Source organism: Erinaceus europaeus, chromosome 3 (assembly GCF_950295315.1).
Source record: "Erinaceus europaeus chromosome 3, mEriEur2.1, whole genome shotgun sequence".
NCBI lineage: Eukaryota > Metazoa > Chordata > Mammalia > Eulipotyphla > Erinaceidae > Erinaceus > Erinaceus europaeus.
The window spans coordinates 72917242-72932352 of record NC_080164.1 but is presented as its reverse complement, the minus strand read 5'-3'; the positions used below and the strand labels follow the sequence as shown (position 1 = coordinate 72932352).

At 42.2% G+C, this 15111-nt stretch overlaps 1 protein-coding gene across 3 annotated transcripts in view; it reads right to left on the bottom strand.

Moving 5' to 3' along the window:
• KANSL3 (KAT8 regulatory NSL complex subunit 3) overlaps window positions 1–15111 on the bottom strand; it is a 43280-nt gene that overhangs the window by 8187 nt on the left and 19982 nt on the right. For 2 of the 3 annotated variants that reach the window (XM_007538404.3, XM_060187526.1), the window contains exons 7-21: window positions 14963–15079; window positions 14606–14707; window positions 14425–14496; window positions 13090–13164; window positions 12754–12911; window positions 11844–11907; window positions 11202–11402; window positions 10847–11003; window positions 8028–8105; window positions 7065–7253; window positions 6223–6307; window positions 5650–5780; window positions 2652–2761; window positions 1253–1475; window positions 837–970 (exon numbers count right to left, since the gene is read on the bottom strand). In XM_007538404.3, the coding sequence (XP_007538466.2) occupies window positions 837–970; window positions 1253–1475; window positions 2652–2761; window positions 5650–5780; window positions 6223–6307; window positions 7065–7253; window positions 8028–8105; window positions 10847–11003; window positions 11202–11402; window positions 11844–11907; window positions 12754–12911; window positions 13090–13164; window positions 14425–14496; window positions 14606–14707; window positions 14963–15079 (1896 nt within the window). The remainder of the gene's footprint in view (window positions 1–836; window positions 971–1252; window positions 1476–2651; window positions 2762–5649; window positions 5781–6222; window positions 6308–7064; window positions 7254–8027; window positions 8106–10846; window positions 11004–11201; window positions 11403–11843; window positions 11908–12753; window positions 12912–13089; window positions 13165–14424; window positions 14497–14605; window positions 14708–14962; window positions 15080–15111) is intronic. The other variant, XM_060187527.1, reaches the window with a different exon arrangement.

The window sequence follows — 15111 nt, the reverse complement described above, 5'->3', positions numbered from 1 at the left end:
GAGTGGGAATCAGGTGGTAGCACAGTGGGTTAAGCGCAGGTGACACAAAGCGCAAGGATGGGTGTAAGGATCCTGGTTCCAGCCTCCAGCTCTCCACCTGCAGGGAGTCACTTGACAGGCCGTGAAGCAGGTCTGCAGGTGTCTATCTTTTTCTCCCTCTCTCTCTTCCCCTTCTCTCTCGATTTCTCTCTGTCCTATCCAACAACAACAACAACAATAATAACTACAACAATAAAACAACAAGGGCAACAAAAGGGAATAAATAAATAAATATTAAAAAAAATAAAAGTGACAAGCTGGAAATCTATTGGTCACAGACAAGAGTATTAGTCAAAAAGCTTCTACCAGCAAACTCTAAAGGATGAAAGAGAGTAAGAGGAGAAAAGGAATGAGAACAGAAAGGCAAAACAGTATATACCTGGTAGTACAAAGTCATATATTTAATTCCCACAACAATCCATAGAGTATTATAGAAAAGGAGACTCTAAGGCTTTGGGGTCCTGGTGCATGATGGTGGAAAAGGACCTAAGATGGAGGTGAGAGTGTTTTGCAGACACCTGTCACAGGGAGATGAGACATTTTACCCAAGTGTCAACAACTGTATTGTAATCCATTAAACCCCCAATAGAGAAAGAGATAAGAAAATAAAGAGATAAGAAAAAGCAGAAAATTAGACTCTAAGAGGTTCATGACCTGCTCAAAGTTATAATCCCTCAAGACTAGATTTGAACCTGGCCTGCCTATAAATCCAACATATGGGCAGGTTCTCCAGTCAATTAGCTGGCCCCAAACTTTCCAACATACCTTGTGTCCATACTCTTTCCAAGAAGACTTACCTGTGTGCTAGAGGGCAGCACATGGGAAGTGGATTCCTCTGACAGTGCCGCTCCTGAACCCATAGGGCTTAGTGTGGTGATTCTGCTTGGCTGACCACGCAATGTCAGAGTGATAGTAGTTGGGACCTTCAAGCCTGAGAGAAAAAAGGTTTTTTGTTACAACCTGGAGTTTTTTCCTGCACATTATATACTCCTCTCAGTCCCCCCACCCCCACCCGACACACACAAAAGTTGGGTCATCTATGTCCTTTCAGTCCATCTGAAAGACAACAGAGTGCACACAGCTGAATCCCAAAGGGTCACTGTGAGGACCCAGTTGGGCTAGGTTAAACATCACATCTTGCCCAGGTGTGATGTGACTGTTCTAGAGGATGGTCCCATATCTCCAAGCCCCATAGTTCTCATGAGAGACTCACCTGATGCTTGGTTAGAGATCTGAGCCAGGCCAGGGAGGCTGCTTGCCAACTTAGCGAGGCCCCCATTGGTCAGCAGCTGGTGGATGGCTGTGGGTTTCCCACCAGAATTGGCACCCAAGGAGGAGAGAGTGGTGGCTACAGGAATGGTACGGACAATGGTGCTGGTGCCTGTGGTGATGGTACCCAGGCTCTGCATAGGGGCAGGCAACTTCACACTGGTGGCCTGTGGGACACACAAGTCCAGGTGATCAGAAGTTGTTGTCCAACAGCAACATTTAAGTGCAAAGGGTCCTCAGCATATTATTAAAGGCTACCAAGTATTGAGTGCCTACTACAAGTAAGGCTCTCTCCCAGGTCTGTGGGACTATGTGAAAGCTTGGTAGAGCTTAGGGAAGCTCTCCCCATCCTTGGATGGAGGTCTGGAAAGACACCCCATTGGTTAGCCTCTCTCCATAGAGATGAGCCAAGAAGGAAAAGTCTTCCAGACTCAGCTTTCCCTTGTTAGACTCTCAAGCTCACAGAAAGCCTACACCCTCTCTCACTTAGTTTCTCCCTGCTAGCAGCAGGCCACATGGCTGCCTGCTTTTAAGGTTCATTCAACGTTCACACATCCACCTCACTTTTGATCACAAAGGAGAAGACACTCCATCAAACACCTCCCCAACACCAGACAGTAGCTTCAAAACTCTTATTTCCCTATGGTCTTTGATATCTATGACTTATATCAAGCCTTGTTTATCGTCTCTCTATCTCACCTTACTGGTTTAACCCCTATGTTTTTCTCAAATGCCTTTAGATAATTAACCCACTTGCATCATGGAGAATAATTGTTTTGACCTTTATGTATCGCATCAATTCTTGTCATACCAGCCCCCTACCATAGGGGCAAGCTGACCTTTAAGAAACCTGTAGTTTCTGACATATTTGAAAAATGTTCTTTGTTTATTAACTTTCTATATAAACCCAAGCCCACCCTCAAATAAATGAGTGTTTGTACTAAGATACTCCCCAAGTCCTCTTTATCACACAATCCCTAGAGCTGGTGATAGGGCCTCGGTAAGCTTACCTCCTGGCTGGAGCCACCCCACGTGAGCCCCAGCACAGGTCTTTTTCATACTCAGTCCTCAAACAACTCTGTGAGGGGGTCATTACTATTATCCTCATTTTATAGATACAGTAACAAAGATACAGAGAGGTCAAGATACTAGCCCAAGGTCACACAGCAAATTATAGAATCTTAACCTTTGGAAGCTTCCAGGTAAGAGCTATAATGAGGTGAAGTCAGGCTATGTTTTTCCTTGACCAAAACTTCAGTCCCCAGTTTCTTTGCCAAAACCAATTAAGCTTGAGGAGGCCTCCTCCCCAGTCCTGCCCAGCCCAGTGGAAGGCAGATGTGTACCTGTGGGGCTGGACCTGGAGAGGGATTTGCTGGTAGACCAGAAGTCTTGCTGCTGATATCCTGCAAACTGAAGCTGAGACCTTGGAGGAGGCTGCTGGCTGATGTGGCCCCTATAAGAATACACAACAGCCATCATTAGCATAAACTCAATCACTTTTCCCAAGAGTAAGCATGCTTGCCCACTTTTTTTTTAAAGAACTTATTTATTTATTCATGAGAAAGATAGGAGGAGAGAAAGAACCAGACATCACTCTGGTACATGTGCTGCCGGGGATCAAACTTGGGACCTCATGGTTAAGAATCCAATGCTTTATCCACTGTACCACCTCCTAGCGCTAGCCCACTCTTAACAACCAACACACACATACACCTGCTATACTGCACACATTACAGTGTGCTAGGACCCAAATTCAAGTTCCTAGTCCCTGCTGGTCAAGCTTCATGAGCAGTGAAACAGTGCTACAAATGTGTGTCTTTCTCTCTCTCTTCATCTATCTCTCCAATTCCTCTCAATATTAATTTAAAAAGGGGGATTGGGGCTGACATAAGTGGTTGATTATACACATTACTATGCACAGAGACATGATTCCTCCTGTAGGGAGGAAGTGTCACAAGTAGTGAAGCAGTGCTGCAGGTATTTCTCTATCTCTCCCTTCCCTCTCAATTCCTCTATCAAAGAAAAAAGAAAAATGGTTGCCAGGAGTGGTAGGTATATGGTGCAGGCACCAAGCCCCCAAATCAACTGAGAGCAATAGAAATAAAATAAATAAAAATTAAAAAGATGTATTTGTTATAATTATTATTTTAACCAAAGCACTGCTCAGCTCTGAATTCTGGTGGTGCTGGGTATTGAACCTAGGACCTTTAGGGCCTCAGGGATGGAAGTGTTTTTGCAGAACTACTAAGTTATCTCCTCAGCCATTATTATTATTAATCAGAGAGCTGAGATACCAGAGCACCGCCCCATCATATATGGTGCTGAGACTTTGATCTGAGCATCATGCAAGTTCTATGCTCTACCACTGACTTAGCATTCCAGCCTTTAAAGACAAAGAATTCTAGGGAGTCAGGCGGTAGCGCAGCTGGTTAAACACAGGTGGCACAAAGCACAAGGATCGGAGTAAAGATCCCAATTAGAGTCCCTGGCTCCCTACCTGCAGGGGAGCCGCTTCACAGGCGGTGAAGCAGGTCTGCAGGTGTCTGTCTTTCTCTCCCCCTCCTCTCTCCATTTCTCTCTGTCCTACCCAACAATGACAACATCAATAACAACAACAACAATAATAACTACAATAACAAGGGCAACAAAAGGGGATAAATATTAAAAAAAAATAAAATAAAATAGTGGTCCCGGAGGTGGCGCAGTGGATAAAGCATTGGATTCTCAACCATGAGGTCCCAAGTTCGATCCCCGGCAGCACATGTACCAAAGTGATGTCTGGTTCTTTCTCTCCTCCTATCTCTCTCATGAATAAATAAATAAATAAATTCTTAAAAAATAAAATAAAGACTAAGAATTCTGAATGCCTGACTTGTACTTCCATATACAAACAGACCAATGGCCTCAAATCAGAGGAAGATGCTTCTGAAGAATGTCTGCAGTGCCTTGATTCTGCTGGCATCAGATAACTAGCTTTTCAGGATAAGATAGGGTTAGAGAAAGTTAATCAAGCATAGGTAGAAAAAATTATCTCGGGAGTCGGGCGGTAGCACAGTGGTTAAGCGCAGGTGGTGCAAAGCACAAGGACCAGTGTAAGGATCCTGGTTCAAGCCCCCCGGCTCCCCACCTGCAGGGGAGTCACTTCACAAGTAGTGAAACAGGTCTGCAGGTGTCTATCTTTCTCTCCCCTTCTCTGTCTCCCCCCTCTTCTCTCCGTTTCTCTGTCCTATCCAACGTTGATGACATCAATAACAACAATAATAACTACAACAATAAAAAGAAAACAAAAAGGGCAACAAAAAGGGATAATGAATAAATAAATTAATTAATTAAAAAAAAAAAAGAAAGAAGTATCTCAGGGCCCGGTGGTGGAGCACCTGGTTGAGCGCACATGTTACAGTGTGCAAGGACCCAGGTTCAAATCCGCAGTCCCCACCTGCAGAGGGAAAGTTTCACAAGTGGTGAAGCAGGGCGGCTGGTGTCTCTATTTGTCTCAGTTTCTGGCTGTTTCTATCCAATAAATAAAGGTAATAAAAATTTTTTTTAAGTTTAAAAAAAAAAGAAAAAAGTATCTCATTTTGCTAATACTCACTGTGACACTATTTCCATGTTTTAAAACACCAAATTAAAATGCAATACATATAGCTCCCAGCAATTATTTCTTCTTCTTTTTTTTTTTAACCAGAGCACTAATCAGCTTTGGGTTATGGTAGTGCAGGGGACTAAACCTGAGACCTTGGAGCCTCAAGCATGAGGGTCTCATATATATATATAACATTTATTTATTCCCTTTTGTTGCCCTTGTTTTTTTGATTGTTGCAGTTATTAGTGTTGTCATTGTTGTTGAATAGGACAGAGAGGAATGGAGAGAAGAGGGGAAGACAGAGAGGATGAAAGAATGATAGACACCTGCAGACCTGCTTCATTACTTGAAGCGACTCCCCTGCATGTGGGGAGCCGGGGGCTTGAACCGGGATCCTTACACTGGCCCTTGCACTTTGCGCCACCTGCGCTTAACCCACTACGCTACCGCCTGACTCCTAAGCACGAGGGTCTCTTTGCATAACCATTATGCTACCATTTGCTATCTATTCCCGCCCGTAATTATTTCTTCTTATAGTCTAAAATATACTTCAGCAGTCTATAATATTTACTCACTATAAATGTGGAGGCCAAGAATTCTCCCCTCTTGAAGCTAATTCCAGTTTCATACCTAAACTCTATGATAAGATTCAGACCTAAGGCATATTCTCTAGATTCAATGCCAAAGATGCTTTCCCAGAACCACCCTTCAGCAGAAACCCAAAAAGACCTTGCCAAGAGGTGGGAATCCTGGGCTACCTGGTAGGGTGCTGCCAGTGGAGGTGGCCACCAGGCGGCTCTGGAGTGTATGCAAGGCACTGGGTGTAGTGCTGCTGGAGACCACAGAGGAGGCTGGGCTGGTTGAGACTCCCCCTTCAGAGGCATTCAACCTGGAGACAAAGACAAGAACGCCATTACCTAAAGACCAAGGGCAGCAAATGCCAGCAAAAAAAAAAAAAAAAAAAAGACCCAGAGTGGAATCTAACAAGGATTTCAGCAATGGACAAAAGACTAGAACCTCAGTTTCTTCATCTCACCTTCTGAAATGATATCTAGATAATCTAAAAGTCAGGTCAAAAAGGGCTTTAGGCCTTTAAGCAAGAGCTAGGGAACATTTTGTAAACTTTTTTTTTTTTTTTTGGGGGGGCAGGGTTAAAATGAAATCTGAGTTTACCCAAAAAGAAAACAAATCTTCCATTCAAAAAGAAGTTACATTTGGAAAAGTGGTAGAATCTACATTTTACTATATTCCCAAGGCACTAATTAGACCTGAAAACAAGTAAAGAGAACGAAAGGAACAGAGCCCACAGAGACAGACCATGAAATACTCACTTGGCTGTGGTGAGAAGTCCTGTGAGTTCCTTGGCCCCTGCAGAAGCTTGCCCCAGTGTCATTGTGATAGGCTTTCCTCCCGTGACTAAAAAACAGAAATCCCCAGAGGCATTGGTCAGTCTGTTTTGGTTCCTATCTTTCATGCTAAATGCAAGATAATATGAACAGGGGCTAGGTGGTAGCACACCTGGTTGAGCACACATTACAAAGTGTTAAAGACTCAGGCTCAAGTCCCTGGTCCACACCTACATGGGGAAAATTTCATGAGCATTAAAGCAGTCCTGGAGGTCTCTCATCTTTCATCCTTCCCTCTCAGTTTTTCCCTCTCTATCCACTAAATAAATTTTTTTAATTTAATTTAATTTTAAAAATATAAACAATGGCAGAAAGATGAAAACTATTTAACTACACTAGAATAGTGAGACTTGGGATTTTCTCCCCCTATTTTCAAAACTTTGTAAACGTTTTATTATCTTTAAACAAACAACAGCAAACAATGTATAGTTAGTACTCACTTATCAATAGATTCTTAGGCACCTTGACTTTAGATCTTACATAAAATGACATGCGGTATAATGAAGAGACACTCCCGTGTTGTTTTATTTAACACTGTGTTTACGTCTCATCATTATAGTGAAAGGATGAGGGAAATGAAGTTAATGGAGACCCTACTATAGATGACACTTGAATCCTCATTCAGATCAGGTGACTGCCCACATTTTCTCCATGTGCAGCTGCAAACCATCCATGCTCAGGACACCTTGCACTTAAGTAGAAGCTGAGCTACCAACCAGTGGCCACCAAGAGCCAATTTCCATTTGAACAGGTCAAGAAAAATTCACCTTCTGGAGTTCCAACTTGGGATGGAGTAGACCCTCCAACAGTCTCTCCTTGGGAAATAAGGGACACCTTAATCTTCGGTCGCTTGGAGCCCTTACTGCCAGGAAGTGGACTAGAGGGATGATGGCGCTTCAGCTGAACCCTAAGATCCTCTTTCTCAGCTTCTTCTGCTTGTTCTGATGAAATAGGAACTAAGAGATAAGAATCAAGGTGAGATGCTTCATAATCCAAAAAGGCCTGATACGCACTGTCAATCAGTACCAGTATGAATAAGGCTATCTGTGGGGCTAGCCTACTTATGAGGTCGTTTCAGAAGAGACTGCCACTTCAGTCTTCATTCAGGCTCCACATGTAGTGGAGCTCCATCTTGAACCTCTAAGTGGATAGCTCATCCCCATCACTTATGCTGTCCTGAAGTTAGAAGGAAGAGGGCTCTGAGGTGGTGGGAACAAAAATAAGGATGACATTCTGACCCTGCTATCAAAGGCCAACGAAAATAAAGAACTCACATCATAGTGGATTCTCAAAGATATGATAATTTTCCTGTTTCAAGCATTAACTAAAACCTGAAAAGGAAAGCAGGTAAAAGACAAGTAATTACAGGTTTTATGCCATTAAGTAGTTGGTGTCTTATAGTAGTCAAGATGGAAGCCAGATGCAGAGAGAAAAACACAGAAGGAAACTTGGGTTCACAGGTAATGGGCCACAGTCACACACAGGAGAAGCAGTGAACCAGTGACAGAACCACAAGAAATAAGAGAAAAACACAAATGGTAAAAAGGAAGAATGGATACAAATAAAGACTGCATAGTCAACAAAATAAGAATAAAGGAAACAGAAAAAGAGTAGAGAGACGAGAATAGGAGGAAGCTAGGGATTGCAAAATGCAGAAATGGGCAAGCAACAGAAAAGGGAAGAGATTCAGACAACGAAGGGTGGAAGGTGAGAAAAAGAATAATACTCACCAAAGAGACAGGAGGAGGTGCCAGGAGGAAGAGCTTTCCTCACCAGCATATTTTGTTTCAGAAAAGCAGCAAACTGTGCTAGAATGAATCAGAAAGAATTACAGAATCATAGCCAGCCAGAGAAAGGAGAAAGAGAAAGAAAAAGATATGAAAATATTCTAGAAATGTCCAATAGGATTTTTTTTTTCTAGATTTACTGCATGGGTTTGAAACCTGACTATGATTCAGTAGCTTCACAGAATTATCTAATAAATGTACCTGTTCCACTTAAAACTCAGATAAATCATATCACTGCCACAATTTAATGACCTACAGCAAGCCCAAGTGCCAAGAAAAGGACACAGCACAGTAAAGTTTCCATAAATGTTAGCTACTGCCATTCCCCCTTCCCTACCTACTTGGGTAAGATCAAGGCTGTTGCTTTACTCATAACATTCTTTCAATTCAGCCCACCAACCAGCATTCCAAAACTCTTACGATTCTCAACTAATTGATCCCTCCACAAGCACAGAGAAAAATTACTTTCTAAAAAAGCCTAAGGGAATACCACCCACTACGAAATTGGCTCTGATTGCCACTTAAGAAAACTAAGTTCAAGGCTGGGGAGATAGAATAATGGTTATGCAAAGAGCATTCCATGTCTGAGGGAGGTCCCAAATTCAATGTCCAGTGGCACCATAAGCTAGAGCTAAGCAGTGTTTTGATTTAAAAAAAAAAAGGGGGGGTGGCGGTGGTGGTGTGGTAATACACCGAACTGAGTGCACTTCTCATCATACACAAGGACTGACCTGCAGGGGAGAAGCTTCACAAGTAGTGAAGTAGGTCTTCAGGTATCTATCTTTCTCTCTCCCTATTGCCTCCTCCTCCCCTCAACTTCTCTGTCCTATTGAACGAAACAGAAAGAAAAAATAAGAGGAAAAAAAAAAAAACAGTGGCCAGGAGTGTTGGATTTGTAAAGCCCTAGTGATAACCCTGGTAGCAATTAAAAGAGAAAGAGAGTAGAAAACTAAAGTCAAGGGCTAGGGAGATAGCATAGCACAGCAAAGTAGTTATGTGAAAAGACTTTCATGCTTGAGGCACCAAAGGTCCTAGGTTCAATCCCCAGGACTACCATTTTCAGAAATGAGCTGAGCTCTAGTAAAAACAAACAAAAAGCATTCTAGGGTCACAGAACATCATACAATTGGATTCTAGTAGTCTCCTGTCTTTTTTTGCCTTCAATGATTCTCACAAACTCCTGCTCCTTATAAGCATCTGAACACTCTAAGTGGTTTGGGTCTAAGTCCATAATTAACTCTTTAGCTTCCCTAAAGTAAGTACAGGAAAAATGAGCATATCAGCCTCCTGTCACCTTCATCTCACTCTACTTTAAAACCAGTTCTAGCCATTGCCTCTTTCCAGGTAACTGAGAACTTAACGATATTTGTTCCTGAATACACCATCAAACACAAATGGCTAAGAGGCAGAACCTCAGAAATGCCTAAGTGGATCATCATGATGGCAGGATAGAGACACTATTTCTTCTCTTTCTAGCCACTGAACTCTTCCAGCATCAAGTACTTTCTTTTTTTTTACCAGAACACTGTTTATCTTTTTTCTTAAAAAAAGATTTTATTTATTTATTTATCAATGACAAACATAGGAGGAGAGAGAAAGAGCCAGACATCACTCTGGTACATGTGCTGCCAGGGATTGAACTCAGGACCTCATGCTTCAGAGTCCGATGCTTTATCCACTGCACCACCTCCCAGACCACAATCTCTGGTTTATGGTGGGGGGAGGGGGCATTGAACCTGGGTCTTTGAAGCCTCAGGCATGAGAGTCTCTGCATAACCATATGCTATCTACCCTCCACCCACCATTGAACTCTTTTTTTTTTTTTTTTCTTTTTCACCAGAGCACTGCTCAGCTCTGGCTTACGGTGGTGCAGGGGATCATTGAACCCTTTCCTATATAGTTTCTTAAGGAGTAGTCACTGCTCCGGAAACTCTCATTTCAACCATATGAGCACTTCCCAGCCTAGTCTAAAACCTATCTGCAAAGAGTGCTAATAAACTTCAATAAGGGGAGTCGGGCGGTAGCGCAGTGGGTTAAGCGCATGCGGCGCAAAGCACAAGGACCAGCATAAGGATCCCGGTTTGAGCCCCCGGCTCCCCACCAGCAGGGGAGTTGCTTCACAGGCAGTAAAGCAGGTCTGCGGGTGTCTGTCTTTCTCTCCCCCTCTGTCTTCCCCTCCTCTCCATTTCTCTCTGTCCTATCCAGCAACAATGACATCAATATCAACAACAATAACTACAACAATGAAACAACAAGGGCAACAAAAGGGAATAAATAAATATTTTTAAAAAATAAATAAATAAACTTCAATGAGTTTCATAGAAAATATCTTAATTCTTCAAAGTAAGGTATGCTACCAGGTAAATCACCCTAGAATCTTATGAGTAAATCTAGCTAATCATTCCTGTTCACATGATCTTCAGAGCTCTCTGATTGTATAAGTGACTGGACATAGCATGAAACAGAACATAGATTTTTCTAAGTCGGGAATTAGAAAAAAAAAATTGACGTGGTCAACTCAATAGTCTAACTTGATCAAATATGACAATAAAATGATTAGTGGAACTATAGAAGCTCACTAATAAGTCTTTTTATGATGGTGTAACCTAGAAAAACATTTATTTCAACCCAATTTTTTTGGACAGAAATGTGGGAACGGGTGCATCTCACATGCCCCAGAGAAAAGCTGCAAATTCACTACTTCCCACTAGCCACATGACATTTAGTGCAGAAGACCAAATCCAAAACAAGCCTCGCTATACCTTGGGCTTGTTTGTGAGTCAGCACAGCTTCAGTCCGCTGCACATGTCTTTTCAGCAGCTGAGAAGTCCCAATCTGACTAGACTTCTGAACAGAGGCCACTGTGGTCACTTTGGTCTTGGGACTGGATGTAGGGCTGCTGGACACACTGGAAAGGTCCTGGTGGAATGAGAAGGACAAGAACGAAGATGATGTTTGGATATGACTATCAATCAGTATTGTCCCCCTAAAATTCACTGGCCAGAAATTCTCCCTGTGGGAATTTCTGACAAAGCAAACAGGCAGCCTCAGTAAGTAAAAGAACCAATTCAACAGTCCTGACTCTCCAGTAAAAGTGCTTCCTCCCTCTTTCATTACCTCTGAGCCCGAGGGAGATGCAGGCAGCTTGGCAGCTGGGGAGGCAGGTCGACTGGCCCGATCGGGGATCTCAAAGGCCAGGTCTCTGCGGGTCATGTCCCGGGGCTTCTTCTTTTTCTCAGCATCCAGATCTCGAGGTTCAGAGCCCACATGTCCTTCAGCACGAGTGAGTACTCCTGTCAGAAAGTCTACTATCTCATCCTGGAGTAAAAAGTAAAGGCCCATGTCTGAGTATGCATTTTGCTGATATGAAATTCCCTAGTGGTTGCAATGGAAATAAATTCACCTTGGTTTTGGCATTAAATATACTGGTCCTTCCCTCCACACCATGCAAAGCATGGCATAAACCCCAGCATTAGTTAAAGACCACCATAAGCCTGTGCCCTGACACCTCTATGAGGTAACACCCTGGAGTGACTCTAATACTACTTCAATAAAACCTCCTCCAGTACTTCACTTGTATCTTTGTTCATTACACCCTCTTCTCACTTCTTCCCTTTCCTTTGCTTTCAGCCTGGCAGAGGTCCCAGTGGATACCCCTCAACCTTCAGAGACAAAGTGGCTGCTGCCAAAAAAGATGAAGCCTAAAAGGTTACAGAATGGCAAGCCTAATTGAGGAAAGCACAGAAATTGACACTGTACCTGAATACATCTGTCTACCATGCTCTGAGTTAATCCTTCTGACTTCTTCTTTGCTTTGCTTATTCTAAGAAACAAAAAAGAAAGACATTTACTTTCTAATCCTCCTAGGACGTCACATACAAATTAGATTTCTCTTTTGTGTTAAGTTTTTTTCTATGCACAGGAAGGCTATTCTAGCCCTCAAGCATGTACCTCAGTTTCCACATATGCAAAATAGGGAATCTCTAACACCTTACCCAGGATGTTGTAAGCGCCACACAAACTAATAAATATGTGAAGAACCAAAGAATGTATGGAGAGTGATTGGAATGGTGTACTTTAGAGCTAAACCTCTGGTTTAAAAGATAAATTCCACCAGGGGATCAGCAGTGCCACACACTTGATAGAGTATACACATTACTGTGCACAAGGGCCTGGGTTTAAGCCCCAGTCTCCAGCTACAAGACAGAAGCTTTACAAGCAGTGAAGCAGTGCTGCAGTTGTCTTTCTTTCTCTCTTCCCCCACCCCTGTGAATTTCTCTATTTCTATAAAAATAAATAATTAATTTTTAAAAAGAAGGGGGTAGCAGGGAAGGGAGGGAGGGAGGGAGGAAGCAGACCTGCATCATTGTTTGACCTGGTTATATATTTGGTCTTAATAGGCACACCATTGCTCAGTCCTCTAAATAATAAAAAATAGGAAGTTTTATCATATGCATTGTCCTTCAAAGAAGAGAAGAGGCCCCATAAAGATCCAGAATATGTGCACTTAACCTGGTGCAGCATTACCACCCAACACTCCACCCCCCATTTAAATGTTTTTTAATGCCCCCTTTTCACTGAACCAGATTGATCTGTAGTTACATTGCCACCTTAGAGGTATCTCTGCAAACTACAAGTCTATTTTATAGATCTGGGGAAACCTACTCACCTGAGATTATCATCAGCTCCTCCAACCACAACCAAACTGTTCTCAGCACGAATCTTCTCCCGGAAATCCTCCATAGCTTCAGGGTGACACTGCAGGGAATTCTGACCAATGACAAAGAGGACTGGCGTCTTCATATCCAATAGAGGATCATCCACATCCTAAAATAGGTACAAGTTTTATAGTTGTTCACTGTTTACATGAATATGTAGACAAGTTCCCTTAGGAGAGTCAAGTTCCCTTAGGAGAGTCAACTCTGCAAGCATAGTTGCTAAGCACCAACATTGGACATGCTGATGTTCTACTGATAGTAATCAGCTGTACCCCAGCCACACTTACCCCTCTAGGACCATCCACAGTAAGCAGAGGAAACCCAAGGCAGACAACAGCAGTGACATACTCCATCAATGATACCTAAAAATAACGGAGTAGTTTGTCTCAAGGTCAACTAACTTCACTGCAGCTACGTCCTACCCAGAACCCAAGGGTGGTTCAGAACATTTCCTCCTCCCTGATCTAATTGCTATCTATACACAGGCAGAGTGACAGAGGGAAAGCTCAGAAAATCAATTTCTTAGAGTCCCTTTTTACTTTTTCCTTCACTAATAGCAAATTGGATAATACCACAGTGATTGATCATTTCCCCTTAATGAAGAAAATTTCCTTTTGAACTTAACAAACAGCTCCCAGACACCCTCAATTTCTCGGAGCACTAAGTTTTGTTATCCTGGGAATAAGGGAACATGGGGAGATGATCTTATTCCTCTTGTGGCCACGGACATGATACTTGGCTAAATTATACAAAACAGAAGAGACTATTTACTTGAATCATTTGCAAATTAGAGATTTGGGAAGGTCAACTTTATGTATATATACATAAAATAAAAGGTCCCTTCAAGTCTTAGAAAAGGAAGCACATTGAAGCCGCATGGTGGCGCACCTGGTTGACTACACGTTACAATGCGCAAGGACCCAGGTTCAAGTCCCCAGCCCCCATCTGCAGGGGGAAAGCTTTGCAAGTGGTGAAGAAGGGCTGCAGGTGTCTCTGTCTCTCCCCGATTCCCCCCATTCCTCTCAAGTTCTGGCTGCTTCTATCCAGTAAATAAAGATAATTAAAAAAAAAAAAAATTTTAAAGGAAGAACATGAACACATCAAGTTCTAGGGTTATTAATTTTTTTTACCAGCTAGAATTATTATCTTGGTTTTTACTTGTTTGTTTTGTTTTGTTTTGAGGTAGATTAACAGTATGGTACTCATTAGGGAGAATGTTTTAAAGAAATATGTTGAACTATATATAGCTTTAGGGACTTTCTTCAAAATAATTAGAAGAAAATTTGGGAAGAGTAAGGTAAAAAGAGGCTATGAGTTTATTACAATGGGGTTGTAGTCCAAGGTGTTTATTAATGTTATATTTTACTGCTATTATATATACTATACATATACACACCAACTAGAATGCATGATTACATATAAGCAAATCATGTTATAATGTATCATAATGTATTAATTTATTATTTGCTATTATACTATTTTACCACTTTAAGTTTCAGCTTTATAGTCTGCCTTCTATAACTCAAAAATCAAGTAAGTAGAATCTAGCACAGTACCTGAAACATAAAAAGTAGTGACAGTAATACTCTAGGACAAATTTCAAGTAAAATGGAATTACTTACATGACAGGTCACCAAAGCTCCGGTATTCCAGCCAATCAAGATAATGGGTTTGTGGGGAAAATGGCTGTGAATCTTTGTGGGAAGAGAAAGAAGAGAGAATAAGGCAGGAAGCCACAGCAGCTACAGAACAAGTTCAGAATACTGTGTGTGACACAGTGAACAGAAATAGAGGCATTCTTACCTCTAGCACTTTACTTCTCACTGCTCCAATCATATGCTCAAGACATTGTAGAACTCCTACCCCACTACCATTGTTCAACAGATGTGTAGTTACAGGGATGACCTGGGGGAGGTGGGGGAGCCAGCAGAGGTTGAGTTCCAAAATTTCTCTAAACTGTTCTTAACCTAACCCCACATTCCTTCAACCCTGGACAGCAGCATTCAAGTTAAAAAAAAAAAAAAATGAAAGAAGACTTAGGGTATGCTCCACAAAAGCTAACTCATTTTAATCTCGTGAATTTTGCCTGTGCATCCTCCAAATCTATACCCCACTGAGTATACTCGTCTTGCCCCAAATATCCACCATAACATCACATACCTTGCCTAAGCAGGAGAGCTGAGACTGCCAGAATCGGTGACGACGTGAGGTGGGGAACACAGAGCTAGAGGGCCCAGAAGAGGCAATGAGGATGAGAGGCGAGCCAGGGAGTTTGCTCTAAGGAGGAAGAAGCCCACAAAAAAGAAACA